Genomic DNA, 26,567 nt, shown 5'->3' on the forward strand with positions numbered 1-26,567 from the left:
GGTAAATTTTTTTTTTTTTTTTAGTAACAAGAAAAGCTACCTCAAATACAGGGCCCATGGGCAGTAATTAGAGAATCACCTCTCACCAAGGTGCTCTGAATATGAAGGGGTAGAATTCCAGTGCATACAATAAACTTAGCCTCTGAAAAGGACCAGCTAGCCAGAGGGGAAGAGTTGTACAGAGGGAAGAACGTCACCAGGAAGTGCAGCTGCATGCAGCAAAATCAGGAACACAGTGGGCACAGGAAAAGACTGGAAAACCCATTTGCAGCTCAGCAGATCTGACAGAGAGTAGTTTAACTCTCTGGATGGGATCTGTTCTCCAGAGCAAAGAAGAGGAAAGGACTGTCAAAATTAGAATGGTGGTGGGGCTGTGTCATCTGAGGGGCTAGATTCTTCGCAATCCAATCAGAGCTGTCATCCTAGTACAGTGCTAGAATCAGCATCGATATAAAGAAATGCAGTAGTCTGTACAGTGGTTATGACCCAGTTTGATTGTTTTTGTATCTGGCCAACAATGTCTCTAGCATACTACAATTAGATCATTCATGGTTTCTTAATTTACACAACTATTGATCAGTGAGAATGAATCACTAGATAAGTGTGTTACCAGCACTTTCTAGACACAAATTGCATTGAATAAGGTCCATTAAGTCATTTAACGGGAACACAATAAGTACAATCAGGGCTGTATTACCCATCCAGTTGCCTCAGGTGAGCCTTAAACTTGGAAACCTTATTTCCCATAAAGGTTTTGGATGTTTTATTTAGATTTATATGAGCTTATTCCCATAAAAAAAAGTCACTATTAATAAACTGAAATCTTACTGTCCCTCCATGAAAGGATGAACTGGGATCAGCTCAAATTACAACAGCACCTACCATCCAAAAGATGATACTGAATTGAATTTGAATGTGTACAAAATGACATGAAACCCCAGCAGCTCAGAAAAATGAACACTGAATTGGGACCTGCTCAAATTGTCAGGGTATAGGGCTTTGATGGCAGCTAATGCCTTTCCCTCTCATAGCAGCTCTGAGTGTAATTACTTATAAATAAAATATGACTTTATCAAAAATTGAACTATTTTCATGAAATTAAATTTTTCTTTTCATTTTAGGTCACATTTCTGCCCAATGCTTGGGTGATCACCTAATTCACTTGGGTGCGGCTATATCATATAATAGATAATATGTCATGGTTTGTAATCTTTAACTATCAAGATACATATATTTATTTTTCTCCCATTGTATCCTATTTTTTTTCTTTCATACTGCATCAGTTAAGCAAAAAGCTCATTTTCTCATGTTTTTGTTCTCCAAGGATGTATAAAGACTAAGCTGGAGTTTCTAATCAGCATGAAATGATGAGAGCCTATACTGAATTGACATAATTTCAGCCAAAATGAAGGAAACATGAATCTTTAATTTGGTTTTACACAAATGTGTAATTCTTGTTGGACTTTTTAATATAATGAAAATAGCTTGTTTTTTCTCTTTACTTTTTATAAAAACCTATAGTTGCCCATAATCCTCAAATTGGAAACAATTATTTAAGATATGAGACCTTAATCTTTCTGTATGCATTATTCTTACTCAACATACACCAAAAACTAGGGCATATTTTTGTAAATGAATTATTTCAGCAAGAACAAACGAGGTTCTATTAGGAAATTTAACAGCAGATTACCAAAATAGCCTGTTATCTTCTCTCTTTGCTTCCAGTCTCATCCCTCCAACTAATTCTCTATTCTATAGCCAGATCCATCTTTATAAACACAAATTTGATTATGCTGTGCCCCTAGTTAAAATTCTTAGTGGCTCCACATTTTCTTCAGGACAAATCCGAAATTCTCAACTTGTTTCACAATATATGTGCTTTCCTAAGCCTTATCTACCACCAGTAAAAGGGAATCACTGCAGTCCCTACTACTTTCACTGTTATTAGTATCAAATGACTTGTGACACCCTCACCTTTGATGAAGCCTCATGATCAGCTCAGCACTGTGGTTGGGGATGGTTGCTTCAGCCTTCAGTTCTGGGTGGGATCAAACTCTCTTACATCTCTTAGATTTTGCAGATGTGGGACTCTTTCTGGCCCTGTGTCTACCATCATGCCGTGTCCTTCTTTTCCCTAACATACCCTTCTTATATAATTTACTTATCCTTTACTTGTTTCTTTAGAAGTCATCTCATTGTGATAATCTTCTAGGATCCTCCCTCCCCCTCAGGGCATTATGTGAGCCACCTATATTTTCACAGAACACCTGTCTTTTCTATCTCAGAGCATTAGAGTCCATTGAATCACCTGCAGGACATGTTCAAACACAGATTGTTGGATGCTACCCTCAAGAGATTCGAAATCAGTAGCTCATGGTTACAGCTTAAGGATGCGCATTTGTAAAAGTCCCCAGAAGATGTTAATGCTATGGGTCTATGACTCCATTTTGTGAACCCTGCAGTGGAAAATAAACTTTGAGAAGTGATGCCAGCAAAATGGCAGAATTAAAGATGCCCCAGCATCACTCCCCCGACAAAAATATAACTAGAAACTATTCAAAAAGATGGATAGCACTCTGAATTCACCAGAACTTGGGGGAGAAGTGGAGAAAACCCCTGGAACCACAGAATAAAGAGAAGCTGTGGACAGCAAGAGAAGCAGTCATTTCAGACTGCACCAAGCCAGCCTAACACCAATTGCAGAGAATTTCCCCAGACCCACAGTTTCTGAGATGAGAAGAGGGAAATAGAAGAAGATATTTGATCTTCCCACTGGTCTGGGAATCTTCACAGGAAGCCTACTCTTCTATCTCATGGGAACCACTGGGAATGACAGGAGGTCTGAACCACCTAGGTGAATTGGGGACAAATAGCTGGGCTCTTATTTCAGTGACTAGCATGCAGAACTTGGTGGCTACTCTGCACTTTGATCTGCAGGTGTGCCACACTGAAGAGACTGGCCAGAGCCATAGCACTGCAAAGGTACAACACACAGGAAGGCCCAAATTCCTGCCCAGGTTTTCCCCAGACCCAAGTGCTTGCGTAGAGTCTTCCCCTGGCCTGGAAAGAATTAAAAGATCAGGATTAAAAAAACATGAAATGGAAACCAGAGAAATAAAGAATACTATAACTGACCTGAAAAACTCATTAGAGAGCTTTGAAAGAGTTTGATCAAACAGAAGAAAGAATTAGTAAGTCTGAAGGCAGACATATGAAATTACCTAACCATAGGAGCAAAAAGAAAAAAAATAAATAGAGAGAAGATGGTCTTTAAGAACTATTATCAAGTGAACTAACCTCTGCATAATAGTAATCCCCAAATGAGACAAAAAAGAAAAGGCCTAGAAAAATATTGAAGAAAACAATGGCTGAAAATTTCCCAAATGTGGAGAAAGATGACAGCATTCAGGTATAGTGGCTCAAAAGTTACCAAACTCAACCTAAAGAGGAATTTTCAAAGGTACATCCCAATCAAATCAACAGATATCAAAGACAAAGAAAGAATACTCAAAGCCACAGGAGAATAAAAATATAATTGGCACTCCAAAATGGCACTCCGAAGATTTCTTAGCAGAAAACCTGCAGGCCAGGAGAGAGTGGGATGCTACAAAATGCTGAAGGAAAAAAAAAAAAAAAACCTGCCAAATAAGAATACTGTACAGAGAAAAGCTATCCTCAAAACATGAAGGAGAGAGAGAAAGACTTTCTCAGACAAACAACAGCTGAGGGAATTCATCAATAATAGGCCTTTCTTACAAGACATGCTAAAGTGAATTCTTCAATCTGAAAGAAAAAGACACTAATGTGGAACAAGAAAACATCTAAAGGTGTGAAACTCACTAGTAAAAGTAAGAAAACAGGTAATTTCAGAATATTCTAATAAAGTAATTGTGGGAAGTAATGACTAATACCTTAAGTATGAGGACTAAAAGACAAAACTATTGAAAACAATAACAACTAAAATTGGGTAAGAGATAGGCAATATAAAAAGATATAAATTGAGACATTAAAAATCAAAATAGGAAGTATTGTTAAAATGTAGAGTTTGTTTTTGTTATTTTTTTCTTTTGTGATCAAAGTTAAGTTGTTACCAGTTTATTATAACCTGTTATAAGACTTTTTTGGTAAGCCTCATGGTAACCACAAAGCAAAAACCTATAATATTAATAGGTACACTAAAAATACATAGCACAGAATCAAAACATACTACTAGAGAAAATCACTTTATCACCAAGGAAGACAGTAAGAGAGGAAAAAAGGAAGAAAATATCTATAAAATAACCAAAAATCAAGTAGCAAAATGGTAGTACTAAGCACTTACCTATCAACAATAATGTGGAATATAAATTAATTAAATTCTCTAAATAGAAGACATAAAGTGGCTGAATGGATAAAAATATAAGACCCAATTATTATATACACTGTCTACAAGAAACTCACTTTGCCTATAAAGACATGCATAGACTGAAAGTGAAGGAATGGAAGAAGATATTCCATGTAAATGGAAACTAAAAAAGAGCAGGAGTAGCTTTACTTAGATAAAATAGACTTTAAGTCAAGAATAGAAAAAAAAAAGACAAAGAAGGTCATAATATTAATATAACAATAAAGGGGTCAATACAGCAGGAGGATATACCAATTGTAAATATATGTGCATCCAACACTGGAGCAACAAAGTATATAAAACAAATATTAATAGACCTAAAGGAATTGACTGCAATACAATAATGGTAGGAGACTTCAACACTTCACTTTCAGTCATGGAAATACTTTTCGCCAAACATAAAATCAACAATGAATCATCAGAGTTAAACTGTACTGTACACCAAAGAGACCTAACAGATATTTATATGATAGAACATTTCAACCAAAAGCTGTAGAATACTTATTTTTCTCAATAGCACATGGAATATTCTTCAGGATAGACCATATGTTAGGTCACAAAACAGTCTTCACAAATTTTAAAAAAAGGAAAATCATATCAAACATCTTTTCTGACAAAAATAGAATAAGAATAGAAATCAATGACAGAAGGAATGTTGGAAACTGTACAAGTTCACAGAAATTAAACAACATGCTCCTAAACAAGGAACAGGTCAATGTAGAAATTAAAAAATCCTTTGAGACAAAGGAAAATAGAAACACAATACACCAAAACTGATCAGATATGGAAAAGGCAGTTCAAAGAGGGAAGTTTATAGTAATAAACACCTACATTAAAAACAAAAAGTTACACCTTAAGGAACTAAAAAAAAAATTAAACTAAATCCAAAATTACTAGAAGGAAAGAAATAACAAAAATCAGAGAAGAAATAAATGACAGATTTAAAAAAATACAAAAGATCAACCAAAGAGTTGGTTTTTTAAAGATAAGTAAAATTGACAAACCTTTAGCTAGGCTCAGAACAAAAGGGAGAAAATCGATAAATGTAATATACTATATTAAAGGAATCAAGGACAAAAACCATACCCATACAATCATTTCAATAAATGCAAAAAAAGTATTCAATAAAATTTAACATCCTTTCATGATAAAATCTCTCAAAAAATCAGATATAGAAGGAATATCCATCAACACAGTAAAGGTCATATATGACAAACCCACATATGACATTATACTGAATAGGAAAAAGTTGAAAGCCTTTCCTCCAAGATCTGAAACAAGACAAGGATGCCCACTTTTACCACTTCTATTCACCATAGTACTGGAAGTCCTGGCTGCAGCAATTATGTAAGAGAAAGAAATAAAGTGCATCCAAAATGGAAAGGAAGAAGTCAAACTGTCCCTGTTTGCAGATGACATGATCTTATATATAGAAAATCCCAATGATTCTACCAAAAGACTATTAGATTAAATGAATTTATTAAAGTTTTAGGATACAAAATCAACATACAAAAATTAGTTGCATTTTTATTCACCAATAAAAAATACTAATACCTAAAAAATAAATCAAGAAAGCAGTCCTATTTATAATAGCTATAAAAATAAAATAAAATATCTAGGAATAAATTTAACCAAGTATGTGAAAAATGTACAATCTGAAAACTATAAAACACTAATGTAAGAAACTGAAGAAGACACAAATAAACAGAAAGATATCACATCTTCATAGATTGGAAATATTAATATTGTTAAAATGTATATAGCATCCCAAAGCAATCTACAGATTCAATGCAATCCCTATCAAAATATCAATGGCATTATTCATAGAAATATGTAAAAACAATCCTAAAATTCACATGGAACTACAAAAGACCCCAAATAGCCAAAGCAGTCTAGAACAGAAAGAACAAATCTGGAGATATCACACTCCGTGACTTCAAAATATACTACAAAATACACTACAAAACTATAGTAGCCAAAATAGCATGGTACTGGAATAAAAGCAGACATATTGACCAACAGAACAGAATAGAGAGTCCAGAAATAAATCCATACATTTAAGCCAACTTATTTTTGACAAAAAAATAGGAAAAGGACAGTCTCTTTAATAAACGGTGGTGAAAAAACTGGATAGCCACATGCAGAAGAATAAAACTAGATTTTTATCTCTCAATATAAACAAAAAAATCCACACAAAATATATTAAAGACTTAAATGTAAAACCCAAACTATAAAACTACTGGAAGAAAACACAGGAGGGAAATGTCATGACAATGGTCTAGGTGAGGATTTTTTTGGACAGGACTTCAAAAATCATAGGCAACCAAGGCAAAATTAGACAAATGAGATTATGTCCTACCAATAAGCTTCTGCAGAACAGAGGAAAGAAACAAAAGAGTTAAGAGACAACCTACAAAATGGGAGAAGATATTTGCAGACTATGTATCTGATAAGGGGTTAATATCCTGAATTTATAAGGAACTCAAAAGAATTCAATAGCAAAATATAAATAATCCTATTAACAATGGGCAAAAATTCTAAACTGATGTTTCTCAGAAGAAGACATATAAATGGCTAATAGCTATGTTTAAAAAATGCTCAACATCATTAATCATCAGGGAAATGCAAATTAAAACAACAATGAGATATCACCTCACTCCAATTAGAATGCTTGTTATCAAAATGAAAGAAAAAGAAAAGAAAGGAAGGGAAGGAAAAGAAAGGAAACGAAAGGGGAAAGGAAAGGAAAGGAAGAAAGAAATCTGCTAGTGAGGATGTAGAAAAAAGGAACTCATACACTATTGGTGGGAATGTAAATCAGTACAGCCATAACAGAAAAGAGTATGGAAATTCCTCAAAAAAAAATTATAGAACTACCATATGATCTAGCAATTCCATTGCTGAGTATACATCCAAAGGAATTGAAATCAGTACATTGAAAAGGTATCTGCATTCCCATGTTAATTGCAGCCCTATCTGCAGTAGCCAAGAGAGGATATCAACCTAAGTGGCCACCAACAAATGAATGGATAAAGAAAATGTGGTATATATACACAATAGAATACTATTCAGCTATAAAAAGAATGAAATCTTGTCATTTGTAGCAGCATAGATGAATCTGGGGGGCATAATGTTAAGTGAAATAAACCAGGCACAGAAAGACAAATACTTCATGGTCTTACTCATATGTAGAATCCAAAAAAGTGTCTCTCACAGAAGTAGAGAGTACAAAAGTGGTTAAAAGAGGCTTGGAAACAGAGAAGAGATGGGTAGATGGAGAGAGTTTGGTCAGTGGGTACAAAGTTGGAAGAATATGTTCTGGTGTTCTATTACATAGTAGGGTAACTATAGGTAGCAATAATGTATTGTATATTTCAAGATAGGTAGAAAGGATGATCTTGAAAATTATCACCACAAAGAAATTAGAAGGGTTTGAGGTTATGGACATGCTAAATATTCTGATTTGACCATTACACAATGTATACATATATAGAAATATCACACTGTACCACATAAACACATAGAACTATTATTTGTCAATTATAATCAATAACATAAATAAAACCTTCCTCAGTTCAATATTGACGATCATACTTCCTGGTATTTCAACACTACTATCATTACTATGTTTTCACATGTTCAGATTTCAGCATTTAAATTGATTATGAGAATAATCTAGACTGCATACTGATTAAATGCAGATCCGCTTGATCCTTTTTTTTTTTTTTTTTTAACTTAGAATAGTTAAAAGATGTCTTTGGGCAACAATATAATTAACATAGCCAAGCATACATGGCTTTTGATTCAAAAAAAGAAAAAATTAAATATATATTTCATATATAGTATATATTTCATATGCATGTATGTGTTTGTGTGTGTGTGTGTGTGTGTATACATACATATATATATTTTGTAAGAAAGTGTTATACCAAGAGCAAGGGAAATTTATATGGAAACCAAAGAATAGTTTACTGAAAGGATAAAAGAATTGGTTTGTATTTTTCCCCTGGCTTAATCAGTGTTTATCTCCCTAAATTACTTTCTCCTAAAAAGTTTACACCTGCTAATATGTCTATTTTATGCTAATTTTAGAGACTTGAAGTTATTTTTTTAAATATATGAGTTTGCTAAAACCTCTTTTAATTTCTGCTTTATTGTTTAAAAATATTTATTGGTGTACAAAAATGTATGTGGAAAGATATAGTACTAAAAATTAGCTCTCATCTTTCTGGAATTTTAAGTAAGAAGATTAGAATGGAAAATACTTTTCTCTTAAAGCTGATCTTGAGAACTATTTTCGAATTTAATATTTCATGAAAACAATTTACAGAAAGGCCTGATGGTAAGTGGAAAAAAACAAGGGAGTCTTTTTAAAATATTCCAGGCTGTATTTTTAGATGAATGGGATGCAAAGCAAAAACATTTGTTGTTTTGATTCTTCTCTACAATTTATATTTTTATTTTCCAGGTAGCAGTAAAACACTACTTTAAGACAATGTTTCCATCACAGCTTACATCAACATAAATTCCAGGTGAGTCATAAGTTTAAATATTAAAAAAGTATAAAAACTCTAGATGGAAAGATGCAATCAAGTTTTTAAAATAACCTCAGAGTGGGGATGCTCTAGTTCTCAATATGACCTAAATCCTATAAGCTATAAATTTGATATAATTTATAATGTAAGATTTTTTTTTGTAAAAACTACTACAAACAAAATCTAAAGAAATTATATTTGCATCCCTCAACAAGGCAAAGATCCAATTTCCTTAAAAGAAAACAAGAGTCTATGGATCAAAATACCATAAATCAATAACAAATGAATAAAACTTAGATCAAATATTGAATTGGCTTTTTAATACATAAAATATGTAAATTTATCAATAGCAAGAGAAATATAAATTGAAACTCCTCAGCAATACTGTTTTTTACATCTATTAAATCAAGAAAAAATAGTTAAATAACTACTGTGGTCTGAATGTTGGTGTCTGCCCAAAAATCATATGTTGAAACTTACCACTAAATGTGATAGTATTCAGAGGTGGGGCTTTTGGGGAAGTAATAAGTCATGAGGGCATGAATGACATTAGTTTCTTCATAAAAGAAGTTGCCCACAAAACAAGTTTTAAAAAATTCAAAAAAGTCAAAATCATATCAAGTATCTTTTCTGACCAAAACAGAATAAAACTAGAAATCAATACCAAGAGGAACTCAGGAAACTATACAAATACATGGAAATTAAACAAAATGCTCCTGAATGACTAATGGGTCAATGAAAAAATTAAAAAGGAAATTACAGAATTTCTTGAAACAAATGAAAATGGAAGCACAATATATCAAAACTTATGGGATATAGCAAAAGCAGTGCTAAGAGGAAAAGTTATAGCAATAAATGCCTACATCAAAAAAATAAAGAGACTCCAAATAAACAATCTAATAAATGCAGCTTGAGTAACTTCAGAAAAGCAAGAATTAAATCCAAAATTAGTAGAAGAAATAATAAAGATCAGAGCAGAAATAAATAAAATTGAGATTAAAAAACTACAAAATATCAACAAAACAAAAAGATTGGTTTTTTGAAAAGACAAACAAAAATCAACAAACCTTTAGCTAGACTAAGAAAAAAAAAAAAAGAGAAGATCCAAATAAGTAAAATCAGAGATGAAAAAGGAGACAATACAACTGATATAATAGAAATACAAATGATCATTAGGGACTATTCAAAGGTAGGTTGGTATAGATATTTGTTATAACTATAGGATGCTTTTTGTAAGCCACATGTTAACCACAAAGCAAAAGCCTATAATAGAGACACTAAAAATGAATAGCACAGAATCAAAACATACTACCAGAGAAAACCACTTAACCACAAAGGAAAAAAAGAAAAGAAGAGAGGAGTTATACAACAACCAGAAAACCAGTAACAAAATGGCAGTAGTAAGGCCTTACCTATCAATAATAACATTGAATATAAAAGGACTAAATTCTCCTGCTAAAGACACAGAGTGGCTGAATGGATTAAAAAACAAGACCCAACTATAGGCTGCCTATGAGAATCTCACTTCACCTATAAAGACACGAATAGACTGAAAGTGAAGGGGTGGAAAAGGTATTCCATGCACTTGGAAACCAAAACAGAACAAGAGTAGCTATACTTAGACAAAGAAGACTAAGTCAAAAACTGTAAACTGCAAAAAGAGACAAAAATGGTCATAATATAATGATAAAGGGGTCAATTCAGCAAGAGGATATTAATATAATACTAAATATATATGCACCCAACACCAGAGCACCCAAATATATAAAGCAAATATTAACAGATCTAAAGGGAGAGATGGACTATAATACAATAATAGTAGGGGAACTTCAGCACCACACTTTCAGCAATGGAAAGACCATCCAGGCAGAAAATCAACAAAGAAAAATCACAGCTAAACTATACTCTGGACCAAATGGACTTAACAGACATTTATAGAACATTTTATTCAGCTGCTGCAGAATACACATTTTTCTCATTAACACATGGAACAGTCTCTATGATAGACCATATGTTAGGCCATAAAACAAGTCTCAAACAATTCAAAAATGTAAAAATCATAAAAAATTTTGAAGGGGGCTACCTTGCCCTTTTTATCAGATGAGGACATAGCAAGAAATCACCATCTTGAAAGCAGAGAGTGAGACTCACCAGACACCAAATCTACTTGATCTTGGACTTCCCAGCCTCTATAACTGTAAGCAATAAATCTCTGTTGTTTATTAATTACCTGCTCTAAGGTATTTTTTAATAGCAGCCAAAAGAGTCTGAAATAACATCTTTGATAGAACAGTGCATGTGTGAGGTATGGAAAAAAGGCAACTTTATAAACTGTGGAGGAGCTGAAAATTAATAAAATCTCCTTGGAGGATAATTTGCTAGTATCTATTAAAATGACATATTTATATGCCATTTGTTCCATCAATAAAATATATCTCTTGGAACTATAACCAACAGATATATTTTTACAAGTTGCAAAATAATATATTTTGGTTTTTCTAGCCTTGTTTGTAATAACATAACATTAGAAACAACTTGAATTTCCATTAATGGGACAAGTTAAAAAACTATGAAATATCCATTTAATAGAATACCCATACAGACATAAAAAATAGGAATTTTTTATGCATTGGATATAAAACCATCTCAAAGATATATTGTTAAATGAAACAAAGTGCAGTACAGTAGGTATAGTATGCTGCCATTTCTGTAAAATAATGGAGGAGATGCATATATCTGTATTTGTCTTTATATATACAAACATATCTATACATAAATCTATAACAAAGGTATATCTGGGAAGCATATATACTTGTATATGAATGCAGTATCTCTAAAAGGATACATAACAAAGTGATAATATAATATTGTTTACTTCTAGGAAGGGAAGTTGAGTACTTAGAAACAGGATGGACAGGAGAATTTTTACTGTATACTTTCAAAAAATGTCTTTTCAATTATGTTTCCAATGAATATATTACCAAAAAAATAAATAACATCTGCATCAAAATCAACTTTGACAATACCTGAAACTGGGTAATTTATAACAAAAGTAATTTATTTCTTACAGTTATAAAGGCTGAGAATTCCAAAGTCAAGGGGATGCATCTGGTGTGGGCTTTGTTGCTGGTGAGGATTCTCGGCAGAGTCCTGAGGAGTACACAGGGCATCACATAGTGAGGGGCCTGGGCATGCTAACATGCTAACTCAGGTCTCTTCTTCTTCTAAAGCCACCAGTCCCACTTCTGTGATAACCCATTAATCCATGAATGGATTAATCCATTCATGGGGGCAGAGCCGTTATGACTCCATCACCTCTTAAAGGCCCAGCCTCTCAATAGTGCCACATTGGAAATTAAGTTTCAACATGAGTTTTGAAGGGGACAAACATTCAAACCATAGCAAATAACTAGTCCCATTTTTTTATTCCAACTTATATCTTACTCAGAATTGTGGGGTTCTGATCTTTGTTTTCCTTGAATAACAGCAAAGTTGAGATTTTCCTGAGTTAGAAATGTTACTTTGGCTTGTATATCCTTGTTCCTATTACGAGTTCTGAGGAAAAACGATGCCAGAAGCTAAGCCACCAAAAAGAAGGAAAGGACAATGAAGTACATTTCCAGCAGTAGCAATTCTGATAGGGCTTCCATGCCAAGTTTAATTACAGAGCACATCCCAGTGCTTCCAAATACCGAGAAGATGCTTTGCAAGCAGATGGAGAGTAACAGCCTTTCAGAGTAGGCCTGATGGGTCCAGCAAACTATTTATTAATATTTTGTGTGTTATAATCCCCTTTATTATGAGGCTAGCAGTCAGAATCCCAGTAAAAGAACCACTGAGCTAAAAACTGTTTGTGTTTCAGTACATGGTGCTGTAGCCCAAACTCACACCCCACCAGTGACTTTAGCACAAGAACAAGGCAAATATTGATAGGATAAAGAAAAGGACTACCTCTCTGAATACCTACGTGTGGTGATTCACAAACACTACCTCACTTAATCCTCACAGCAATCCTATGAGGTAATTGTTGTTATCCTCCTTTTCCAAATGAAAAAAATTGAGGCTTAGAGGAATTAAATAACTTGCCCAAGACTATCTTCCTAATTGAGGCCTTTATTTGAATCCAGGTGGGTCTTATTTCAAGACTTCATCTCTTCCTAAGACATCCCACTGCCGGCCAAGACGGAACAAGGCTGTTCTTTCTTCACAGGAGGCAGGCAAAATGACCCATTATTCTCTGGGAATTGAGACTGCTGTTTCCAAAATTAAAGAAAAAGGGTCTAGCTCCTTCATCTTGGCCCGATATAATCCCTGATTTCCAATTGGTTGATGTCCTCCAGGTTTTCTATGGGACTGCCTTCTGTTGACAGCACTGAAATGAATCATTAAGGGTAGCTAGAGTAAAAGCCAAGGACAGAGCTCTGGGGACTCCAACATCTGCAGGCCTGGTAGAAGATGGGATTTGGAAAAAAATCCAAAAGAGGTCAGAGCAAAAATAGGTAGCCATGTCAATTAGACACTTAGAAAATAAAGTAAAATAAAGAATTTTAAGAAGAATGGAGCAGCCAGCAGAAACAAATGATACTAAAGGGTTGAGCAAATGAGGCCAGAGAATTGGCCACTGGTTTAGGTACAATATAGGTGACCAAGCTAAGACAATTTTTGCAGAGCTGGGTAAATAAAGCCCAACTAAAGTGGCTCCACTTTGCCTCTTTTGCTGAGATGAAAAATAGAACTTCCTGTAGTATTCCAATTACTAATACACTGAAATTTTGAATGAAAATAACATAATGTTTTATTTATTTATTTTTTGCTTTGTAACATTTCCCTGGCCTTTCTAGGAACACATCTCCAAAATTACTACCTCTGGCAAAGGGTCTGCCTGGATGGATTTCCAACAGAAACTACACTATCTTAAGTTCTGCTCTGTACATCGTAGACTAAGATACTTCTTTCTTTTATATATTGTAACACTACAATGAATATTCCTCTTTTGGCTTCTGACACTATTTTAGTTACTGGTGTAATTATTTTTTTAATATCTATCTCTCTGGCTAGAGTGTGAGTCCCATGAGGGTAGTGACCTTATTTGTCTTGTTCACTGCTCTTTTCCTTAATCTTATAGTGTTTAGCATATAACAAGAACTCAACAAATTTTAATTATTGTATTAATATGTCTGTGAATGAATGAATGACTCTTAAATCCTTTTCCCTATATGGGACAGAAAGCTCAGAACCAGTCTTCCTGTATGATTTAGAATTCTTCCCCTTGGCCATTTTTACCTTTGCCAAAAGAAGAGAGAGTAGCTCAAAGATAGAATTTGTCACTAAATGAAATTTTAAAGGGAATAAAATAGGATACACAAACTGCATTTTTAATAAGGCATTTTAAAGAATGATAAGGAAACAACATCTCTGTGGAGAGCCCTGTAGCATATTTGAGGAAAATAAAATGCACCAAGGAAATAGAAAAAGCAACCAGTTCATTTCTTTGTGAGATTCCATTATTCTTTAACTTGCTCTGGAGATAACAAGGGGAAATCGGATTATTGTCTTTGCTAACCATCTAATAGAGAATATGTACAGGGGCCACTGATGGGTAACAGTTAAACTACATAGGTATTCTACAAGTTAGTGTAATTCATAGTTGGTTATATTTTTGTTTTGTACCTTCTATTTGATACTGTTCTGAGGGGTTAGGAACTTGAGAATAAATCTGCTACTAAATATAAGACTTTTTAAATAAAAGAGACTGTATAATTAACACATTAAATTTCATTTTTTAATGTGACACTATTTTATTTACATGATTTTGTTGTTGCTGATGATGGACCAAAATCATTGATTATGAGCAAAATTATTCTTCAGAGTGTATTTCCTAACTCTAAATATTTTTATATATTCTTATAAACAAAATATATAAACAAAATCAAAGTAATGAGAACAGTATCAGTATTTTCTGTAAGGCAACAAATAGTGATTCAAAAAAAAATGCATCAAACATAATCATATGAGAGTTCTTTTAGATGGTTAAAAGTTCCTGACTTCTTGTTTTAGAATTTCACATTTGCCTTCTACACAAGATCTATATTTCACGGAAATCACTGAGTAAATATTTTAACTGAGTTCCATCTTCTGTATATTTCTCTCTTTTAATTGGTTATGACCCTGTACTTCTTTCTAATTGACTAGGTACTGTCAAACATCTTTTTGATTTTAGAACCTATGAACTCAGAAGTAAAGGGAAAAGGTATCTTGTTTATTTTAGAGATAACAGTGGCTACCATGTGATTTCTTTGTTAATTCTTTCTAAGTAGTCACCAGTAGAACCACAAATTGAAATAGAAATCTTATGGTTTTAATTTACATGTACTGTAAATAAAAATCACAACTATTACATCCACTATTTATAAAATGCGTGTTATGTGTGAAACGCTATATTGCAAATGATAACATCTACTTTTTTTTTTTCTCTTAGAAAGGAATTATATCAAGAATTCTGCAACTTCTGGGAAGCTGGGAAAGAGGAGCCTAAGCCTTGGGAAGTAATGAAGATTATTAGATTAAAAATAGTCCTTAAGCAGATTTGTTTTTTTTTTTTTTTTTAATTTTTAAATTTCACTAATAACTCAGTCTTTTTTTTTTTTTTTTTTTTTTTTGAGACAGAGTCTCACTTTGTTGCCCGGGCTAGAGTGAGTGCCATGGCATCAGCCTAGCTCACAGCAACCTCAAACTCCTGGGCTCAAGCGATCTTACTGCCTCAGCCTCCCAAGTAGCTGGGACTACAGGCACGCGTCACCATGCCCGGCTAATTTTTTCTATATATATTTTAGTTGTCCATATAATTTCTTTCTATTTTTAGTAGAGACGGGGTCTTGCTCTTGCTCAGGCTGGTCTCGAACTCCTGACCTTGAGCGATCCACCCGCCTCGGCCTCCCAGAGTGCTAGGATTACAGGTGTGAGCCACCGCGCCCGGCCAAGCAGATTTGTTTTAATATGCTATAGCTCTTTTCACAATTCAGTTTCCAATGGAAATTTCTTTTATTTTTCACTCGTTATCTACTAAAAAGAAAAAACATTAAAAGAAAGTGGGAAATCAGAGTACATAGTGACAAATAAAGACCTATTTAAGGTAATGTAAAGGCATCACTTGACAAACCGTTAAAAATACAATTCCTGGGACTCTTTACTGGAGATTCTATTTTGTTGTCTGAAGTAACCAAGAACCTGTGTTTTAATGAGTTCCCAGGTGATTCTTAGTAGCAGGGAAGTTCAGGAAACACTAGAGTTAAACAATTGTAAGAAAATGTTTGTTTCCATTTTCTTCTGTTTACTGGACTTTTCATGGATGTGGAGTAATTTGATTTACTAAAATGTTCCACTTGAATCCACAATTATATTTTAAAACGAATAGATTCACAACTCATTGATTTCTCAGGGAACTACACAGTCACAATAAAATACTATGTGTTCCCAAACAGTGTTGAAATGCAAAGAAGCACACTGTAGAATAATTCATTTTTGCCTGTCATCATTTGTGAACAAGGAGCACTTCTAAAGTAGGAATACATTAAAACAAAAATCATATTATGCAATGTCAATTATACTTCTTGACTCTACTATGGTGGTTTTATGGCTACAACTTCAGGTGTTACCATTCACATTTTTGCATTTGGCCACACAGTCAACAACAAATCTAACTCAGTTCTACACTTACTAGACGCTAAATTTGTATCGATTGAAAAGTTTTATAAAGATTAGGTAGTTGATTTCAAATATATCACAAATGCAGCATATTTTGCTCCAGAAATTCAGACTTATTATTTTTTATTTGAGGGAGAAGAGATATTGGAACCTCAATACAGAGATTTAGACCATGCAATTTTCCTTCAGTCTGTCTCTTCATCCATCCATCATCCATGTCTATCTACCTGTTTCTTTTTATCACCATTCTACAATTCCATCTCCTTATGAACTACACAGGACTGTATACTTAGTTTGGTGTTTGCCTATTTCTCCACTATTATCAAGTGTTTATTATCGTTTTAGCTGTTCATTTAAAATTTACATAAATATAATAGTATTGTGCTATATAAAACATTGTTTCTTCCTTTTTTTCCACTTAGCACTATGTTTTCAATTTCGGCCCATATTATTGTGTAAACATTTAACCCATTTTCCTAAGTGCTCTACAGTATTTCATACCATGAATCCTCTACATTTTACTTATCTGTTTTCCTGTGAAGGACAGCAGGGTTGCCTCCAACTATTCAGCTTCACAAACAACGCTATATTGTATATCCTAGTAAACATTCCCTTAGGAAACTATGAGAATTTTTCTAAGGTGTATACCCAGGAGCAGGATTGCTGGCTCCTGGTTTACTTGCCAACGAAAATTGCCTAAGAGTTTCAACATCTCCATGTCAACATGACAATACACGTTACTCAGTTTACTAAAATTTTGCCAACCTAATGGATATGAAATAATAGCTCAATGATGCTTTATTTTTACTTATTTAATTAGTAACAAGTTTGAGAATCTTCTCATGAGCTTATTAACATTTTGAGTAACCTCTTTTGTAAATTGCCTATTCATATCACATCTATTTTTTAAAGTAGAATCTCTGTCTTTTTTCTGGTGGATATGCTAGAGTTCCTTAACCCATTGTCAGCTGTGACACTGCAAAAACTTTGTATAATCTATTATTTTTCTTTAACTTTGTCATTGTATACATTTATAAAAACCTCTTAATTTTAATATAATCAAATTGATCAATTTTTATAGTTTATATTTGTGCTTTGAGATTTTAAGAAGTCTTTCCTACCCTGCATTAGAAAGGTATTCTCTTTTACTATCATAATCATTGCCATTCACACTTGGCTCTTTAATCCTCTTGAGTTCATATTGTATATGGTGTTGGGTAAGAATCCAGTCATTGCATTCCCCCTGCCCCATATGTGAGACGATTTTTTTTATAACACTGTATATTAAATAGTTTGTCCCTTTCCCTAATAATGCATGCGTCACAATTTCTAGTATAAAGAAATGCTACTATTCTTGTATTTGTTAAATGACATTTATTCTTATGTGAAACAATAGCTTATTTTGTGCATTGTTTTGTAGATTTTATATATTTTTAAATGAATGTACCTAAATTTCACCTAAGTATTAATGTTAGCTGTAGTTTTTTTAAAAAAAATATAACCTTAACCAAATTAAAAAAAAAACAAACTTCTATTCCTAGGTTGCTGAGAGTTTGTTTTCAATCATAAAGAGATACCAAATTTTACCATATTTTTTCTACTTATATCGAATAAATGTATGATCTTCCTTCTTTAGTTAAATACTATAATGAATTATATTGATTTATATATTTTGCCCATTATATTTATGGTTCTAATGTTGAACCATTCTTGCATTCATGGCATAAAATTACTCTATCAAGTTGTATTTTTAAATGTATTTTTTGGTATTTTATTTAGACATTCTTCTCAATGTTTTTAACATGATTTTATAATTTTTCATATATTACTATAATACAGTTAAAATTATACTTGTGTCACTAGCACAAAATACTTTATATGTTATTGATTCTTTAAGAATTTATTGAGTTTTCATTTGTAGCTTAGTTTATTGACTTTGTTAGAAAAAGTAAAATACACAGTGATGGAAAAAATTGTCTAATAATTTCTTTAGGCTTTGGATTTTCATGTTTCTTTCTCCTTTGCAACACAAAAGATATGGCAATATATCACTCATTTTTAGCAGCTTTTTTTCACAAGTAAGATTTTATATATCACATATGAAGCTGGTATTTAAGAAGAAATTTTCATTCATAACCTTTATCCTATACCTTTTATAACAATCAAATCATAAAAGAAAATGAAAAAATGTGTCTATATTTACTCAGTGCTAAGACAATAATCACGTGAAGTGTTACGTAGGCACCTTCCTTTCAGAATGCATATCGTTCCCAGTAACGGTAATGATCACATAAGAAAGTAAGTGTTGCTGGAAAAAAAAAAATCTAAGAAAAGTCAGGGACAGTTTATAGCCAGATTCTTAATGGTTATTATTTAAATAATATTTCAAATTAAGAGTTACAGAATTGGATTTTTTCTTACTTGTAAATTTCAGGGCACATTTTATTTTTAATTTTAATTGCTGAATTATTTAGAAATTGGCTAGATCAAAAACAAAGGTGAAAGGAAAAAGACAAACAGCTAAACTAACTGTTTATTTTTTGATTAAAATAACTGAAAAAGATATAAATTAAGCATCGATTTTCTGAAATTTTGCACATTTAAGTTCATGTAAGTTGCCAATTTAAAGCATTCTAGGAGGATATTTTCTTTTTCCCAAGGAATTTTCAGATCACTTGACCAAAACTGTGATATATATATCAAATGCTACATAACAGAAACAGATGTTTTTGGATAGAATTTTCATTTACTAAGTATTATTGATTTCTGCTACTGCATGTGAGGCACAGTGTTATGGGCTATAAATGAAATAATAAGAACATGAAGTTCTGTTTTCATTAAACTCAATATGGAAGTCAGACAAATAAAAGGGTATTGTAATATATGTGAAAAAGTAGAGGGTGCTTTTTTTCCACATGGTACAAGATGGCTCAAAATTAAGTCTACACTCTTTCTAGTAGAAAGGAAAAAGTAGGGTAAGGGGAACATCCTCTTGTCCTATAAGAGAACAGACTAGAAGTTGTGCACATTACCTCTACCACAAAGATCTTCATTGTACCCTTATTTGTAATAATGAAAAATTAAAATTGATGTATAAATTGTGGTATATTTATGCTGTAGGCAGCTGCAAAAAGTCAATAAACTATACCTACATGTATCAGCATAGATAGCTCTCAGAAAGTAATATTGAGCTTTACAAATTATAGAATTAAATAATAAGATTTAGACAGTCTGGTTCTAGAATTAGTACATGTAACTATGCCATTGTACTGCCTATTTCTATAATGCAGTATAGCACAGTTTGATGGAGATAAAGACTGTATCACAAATGGATTTATATATATATATAATGTATTTATATATATAAATGGGTTTATATATATAATGGATTTATATATATATACATATATATATATATATATATATAAATACATATATATATATATATATATATATAAATAAATGTACACAAAGATGAACCAGAAAGCTAATATCAAATATGTGACAGAGATTACCTCTCAGGTAAGAGGAGAGAAAATTTCATTTGGGAGGGAAACAAAGAAAGTAAGCATATATATGTGATTTTTCATGTATGTGTGTGCGTCCAAAAGTGATAAAGAGTGAAATATGTTCTTACTGATATTATATGTCTTTCACTGGTATTGCCTTATAACAAAACACATTTAGGGAAATGATTTTTCAAAAGAAATTATTACATGAATATCAAGAACTTTGTTCTTGTTTATTTTAGTTTAAAAACTTTCTAATCAAATCCAAAATCAGATTTTAAAAATTGTCCCTAGATGTACTTCAAAATTAAAAATATGGTATGTTTTAGTTAAGACATATCTTAGTACAATTTTCTTAGGCAGTTATTCAATAAACAATTTAAAATGTGCCAAAACATTTATAGTTAATATAGCAGCATGCTTAGGCAAAAGGATTTTTATTTGTTGTTGACATTTTTCTGTGGATTATCTCTGTGTAAACAGGTTTCCCGGGCAGGGTGGAGGTGGATGGGGTATGTAGAAGTGAGCTGATAAACATTTTCATTGTTCTACAGCAAAATTCTTAGGCTTACTTGTTTCCATGGAACTGAGTTGTTGCTGTGACATTAGCCCAAGATCATTCCTTTAGAAACACACTTAAAAAGACTGTCTTATCCTCCCCAGCCCACAAATCTCTTTACGTAGATTTTAGTAAAATGGACACGTACTAGCCATTGATAATCACTGTTAAGATTATCCAACTAATTTCTCCTGCTGTTGTTCCATGTTCCTAAAGCAACCTTCAGATTACAGATTTTCTTTTTATTTATATACCCTTCCAGGAGAGAATAATATATATATATATATATATATATGCACATATACGTATATACACACACACGTGTGTATATATATTTCAAGTCTGTTTGTATGTATGTATGTAAGTATGTATATATTTATTATTTTAAAGAAACTATCACTTGTTCCCTGAGGTGTCCTCAGAACCTATGTCAGTGCCTAGCACATGATAATGCTGAGTGTATATTTGCTGAATGAGTATCTGTCCTAGTTTATAGATTAGACTCTCATTTATCTCTATGCATAAGACCAATGACCTCTGCCCACATTGACACACTGGTGTTTGTTACTTTAAGCTGAAGTGTAAACATTGAGCCTCGTGATTTAGCCAGGGTAAATACACCCACTGACTGTGCAGCCAGCCTCCGAAGACCACACTTCCATCTTATTCTTTTAACTGCAACTGTTTTGACATTTCTATCAAATCTATTTTCCTTTTCTATTCCAAGCATTTTAGTTTTACATGTTTCTTCAAAGTCCCTCTGGAGAGAGAAAGTATGCTTCCACATTTAAATAATCAGAATTTAACAGCCTTGGAATTCTTAACTTTTGGTTTCAGGTTTGATACCACCTAGAGAGAACTCAGATAAAATAGAAGTAGCATGAATATCAAAACTTTTCCCTGATAGAGAAACTGAGACATGCAGAGGCTAAATAGCTCATCAAAGGCTGCAGAACTAAGCAGTAGAGCCAAGATTTGAACTCAAGGGTTTTGATATCGGAAATCATTTTCTTGACCATAGGTTTTAAAGTAGATTCTGTGAAGGAGACTATCCATAACTAATTAAGGTAATGCTGTTTTTATAAAATTTTACTTGTGTTAGGAAAGTTCTTTATCAATCCTACTCTGAGTCACGTGCACCACAGGGGACTTGGGGATACTAAGATGAAACTAACAGGCTAGTGGGGAAGACAGACCAAACTGATGTCATATTATGTGCCTGATAAATTTGGCCTAATAACTACACTGGTGGTTTCATGACAAGATATCATGAGTACAGGGAACAGAAACACCTAATCCAGCTAGAAGAGATTATAAAAGCTTTCTGAGGGTAAGCTGAGCTGGAGTTAGCCATGAGGAGGGGGGCTTGGGGAAGTGAAGCACACTCCAGGCAGGTGAAGATAATACAGGCGAAGTCATTATGGAGTTTAGCATGCTGAAGTTTAGAATGGAAGGTGGAGATGATGTTGAAGTGAAAAAGGGATAGTCAGGCTTAAAACTCAGAGGGACTTTGGATAATGGCAAAGAGTTTGGACTTAGGGTTGTTTGATTTTTTCTTACTGATTTTGCTGAGTTCTAAATAGATTCTTGTTATCAGTCCTTTATCTGATGTGTAGTATGCGAAAATTTTTTCCCATTCTGTAGGTAGTCTGTTTACTCTTGTGACTGTTTCTTTGGCTGTGCAGAAGCTTTTTAATTTAATCAGGTCCCATTCATTTATTTTTGTTGTTGCTGTGATTGCCTTAGGGGTCTTCCTCATAAATTCTTTGCCTAGGCCAATGTCTGTAAGAGTCTTTCCGACATTTTCTTCTAGAATTCTAATAGTTTCACACGTAAGGTTTAAGTCTGTTATCCACCGTGATTTGATTTTTGTGAGAGGTGAAAGCTGTGTGTCCTGTTTCAGTCTTCTACATGTGGCTATCCAGTTTTCCCAGCACCATTTATTGAATAAGGAATATTTTCCCCAGAGTATGTTTTTGTCTGCTTTGTCAAAGATACCATGCTCGTGGATCGGAAGAATCAACATTGTTAAAATGTCTATACTGCCCAAAGTGATCTACAGATTCAATGCAATCCCTATTAAATTACCAACATCATTTTTCACAGATATAGAAAAAATAATTTTACGCTTTGTATGGAACCAGAGAAGACCCCGTTTAGCAAAAGCAATTTTAAGCAATAAAAACAAAATGGGAGGTATTAATTTGCCAGACTTCAAACTATACTACAAGGCTGTGATTATTAAAACTGCTTGGTATTGGTACAAGTGCAGGGACACAGACCAGTGGAACAGAACAGAAAATCCAAATATAAAACCATCCTCATATAGCCATCTAATCTTTGACAAAGTAGATAAAAACATATTATGGCTGCTCTGTTGAGAACAGATGTAAGGTGGTAGGTTGCAAGCATAGAGCTCTATTAGGAAGTTGTGTGGTAATCCAAGTGACCAGTGATGACGGTCTTGGACCAGGGTAGAAGCATGGAGCTGGTGAAAAGTGCTCAGACTCTACACTTAGTTTTCAGTTAAGGTATTTAACTTTGAAGGTAAATTTGTCATAATTTGAACACAAGTCAGATGTGTGGTATGAGACAAAAACATCTTAACTTGAATACCCAGGAAAATGGAGTTGCAGACAAATGAGCGGAGATGAGCCTTAATCATTTGAATTATTCCAAAATGGCTTCAGAAGGGTTAATATTCTAAATTATTCAGCTCCAGTGGGTGCTTTCTTTAGAATTTCATATGATAACAAATTTTTATTAAAAAGTATTTTTATTAGATTTAAAGCTTACCTCCAAGCATTCCCTAAGTTGACAAAATTTCATATAAAATCTATAGATATATTTACCTAAAAAGAAAACTAGTAAGAAAATTATGTAAATATTTTGTTTTAAAAGCCAAGTCAGAAAATATTAAGTTGGCTTAGATTTATTTTGATATGACACACTTCATTTATTTATTTGTTAGGGGCATGTTTGCTTTATGGGAACTCTCGATGGGGCTCTCTTATAGAAATAAACTGCCTAATTTGTTTACTATTATAATCATTTAGGTATTAGAAAGACACTGAGTAAGGTATGTCATTTTACCTTGGCAGTTTGATTCATCCACTGGGTGTGAATTAGCAGACCAGGAGGTGAAAAAGATTCTGTCTTTGGCCAAACTTTGGTCAGATTCCTCTGAGCTCTCTTTTTAATTAGGCCCCAACTTTTGAGCTTCCATTGCATTGTCAAATTTCAGCAACAATCCTGCTAAGTCAATTTAGCCAGAATCTCCCACCCTCGGTAACTGATCACCCTTTGATTATCTGTTCAGGTTCCCTTCCTCTGCCATCATCTGATCACCTTGGTCTGCCTTCAGCAAGAATCCTGTCATATCTGTTTAGCCAGAGTACCCCCTTACCCCTGAATGTTACCTTTTAGTAATTGTCATCCAGTGACTGCCATCCCCCACCTCAGCACCTTGGCTATAAATTCTCACTTTTCCTTGTGGTATTAGGAGTTGCGCCCAGTCTCTCTCTCATACTGTAAAACCCCGTTGTGGAAGCCTTCCTGAATAACTATCACAATAGTCCTCTTTGAATAGTCCACCTTACCATTCTTCAGTGAGTATCATGAATAATTTTTTTCTTTAATGGAGGTCATATTTGAGCTGCATTTTGATGAAGGAGGGGGTGGGGGAGGGCATTTTAGGCATATAGAACAGGATACATAAATGTAGGAATGTGAAAGAAGATGGACGTTTCATGGATATCATAGAATTTAGGGCTCATGAAAGCAGACCAGTTTGGTGTAAAATTGAAATGAGTAGGAAATTGAAGCTGGTAAAGTCTGGCAATATTGATGACAAAGTTGGTAACTTACATGGTACAATAAAAAGTTTCAATCTTATCCTTTAGGTAAAATAAAGACAATGATGCTGAAAATGTAGAGGAATTACAAGAGCCTTGTGGGAGGAAGATAGAGAGTAGAGAACACACAAAGGGAAGCCATTAGGAAGCCACCCATGGAGAAAGTACATGGTTGGGCTAATTTAATCCCTAGAAATCCCAGGGAACTAAGTTTTTAAATTAGAGCATCCCCATTAGGGTCGATAAACTAAAATTATGAACAAGTATGTGGTTATATATTGTTTTGTTTATATAAGGCCAAACTCCAGCTTTAATTTTTTTCTCCTATTAGTCAAAGGAATCAGTGATCCTACAAAGATGTAGCACTATATGAATCCTAGCTTAAAATCCAGTTTGGAAGAGTCCTACTTGCCTTCATCCAACACTTTATTTCTAGAAGTTTCCCCACCCAAGTAACCAGAAAGTTCCATGGCTAATCACACAGTTTTCAATATCTAATGCAGCAACTGCATTCTTCAAGTAAGAGGATAGGCAATAGATATATTTTTACAAGCTATCCCCAAACACCAATTTGTAGAAGTAATAGCAATATGTGTCATAGTGTGCATTAGAAAATAAAACAAAAAGACACATTATAAAGAGGGAAGTATATGAAATCCACAGAACAAAGGATTAGTATCCAGAATATATTTAGAATCATCTATAAATTAATTAATAAAAGAGAAGCAAGCCAAGAGAAAAATTAGCAAAGGGTTAACAGACAATTCATAGGAAGGTAAAACTCAAGTGTGTATTGAACATATGTGAAAAGATGTTCAAACTCACCATTAGAACAATGTTCATCTCTAAAGAAGAAGGAAGGAAGCGGGAGAGAGTTGGGAAGAAGTACAAAGCAAAATGCCACTTTATGTGTAAACATTTCATGCCTTTAAACAATAAAGAGCAGAGACATATTACTAAATGTTAACATTTGGTTATCTAGGTGGTAAGTATAGGCATGTTTGATTTACTTTCAATATTTTTGAAGTATTTCTTAATAAATTAAGCTATATAACAATTTTACCACCTATTCTATAAAAATTTCTTCACCTACCACTGTTATGAAGTGAAATGATAAGAAAGCTGAAATGATAAGGCAGGCAGTGTAAGTTAGAAGAACATAGGAACAGGAGTGGGAATCCTAATATTTAGTCCCAAATACGCCACTTCCCTAATGTGTGGCCTTGAACCAATCACTTAAATTCTCCTGAAACTGATTCCTCTCCTGAAAAACTTGAACAGTAAGATCTTCCTTTACTATATAAAGCTATTGTAAGGAGTGAATTAGTTCACATAAATTAAAGTGATGTTTAAGTGTGAAGAAAAAGTATGGAAATATTCTCAAACCTGCAGTTAATGTGAAATTAAATGAGCATACTTTCCCATTTACTTTCATTCTAAACTTATTGAAACAGACATTAGAATCAGAAAAGCAGAGATAATAAAAGACACACATTTTTTTTTCTTACCGGGTCTATTAGCTGGGAATAGAGTTCATGGCAATTGTCAAAAATATACTTGTATGTAGAATCCAGGCAAGCCCTGACACAGTCCTTTACTACCATGCTGGCCTTCGGGGGACTCTGCAGCTCCAGAACCTGATGGAAAAATTATTTTCTTAAATGCAACAATATAACATTGCAATCCTGTATAAAGTACTTAAATAATATTTAATAAATGCTTTTAGTTGATCTTTCTATGTTTAGGAATTGTAGTCTTAGAATGTATAAAGATCCACTTTAACTTTCTGATATAACAACTTATTGAAAATTGTCATGGCTATAAACATTCAAATGGAAACACTTAAAGTGACCTGTTACAACATCATTCATTCTATTCTATTACATCATTCAACAAATATCTATCACTTATTCTATGCCAGATAATGGTGATACAGCAATGAATGAAAGAAACAAAGATCTCTTTCCTCATGTGCTTAAATTCTAGAGATAATAAATAAAATAAATAAGTAAAATATATTAC

At 33.3% G+C, this 26,567-nt stretch overlaps 1 protein-coding gene across 2 annotated transcripts in view; it reads right to left on the reverse strand.

Annotated features, from left to right (window-relative positions):
• The window catches only part of UNC13C (unc-13 homolog C), a 562,886-nt gene that overhangs the window by 215,465 nt on the left and 320,854 nt on the right, over window positions 1-26,567 (reverse strand). For both annotated transcript variants that reach the window (XM_069459636.1, XM_069459628.1), the window contains one exon: window positions 26,054-26,182. In XM_069459636.1, the coding sequence (XP_069315737.1) occupies window positions 26,054-26,182 (129 nt within the window). The remainder of the gene's footprint in view (window positions 1-26,053; window positions 26,183-26,567) is intronic.

Source organism: Eulemur rufifrons, chromosome 2, assembly GCF_041146395.1.
Source record: "Eulemur rufifrons isolate Redbay chromosome 2, OSU_ERuf_1, whole genome shotgun sequence".
Lineage (NCBI taxonomy): Eukaryota > Metazoa > Chordata > Mammalia > Primates > Lemuridae > Eulemur > Eulemur rufifrons.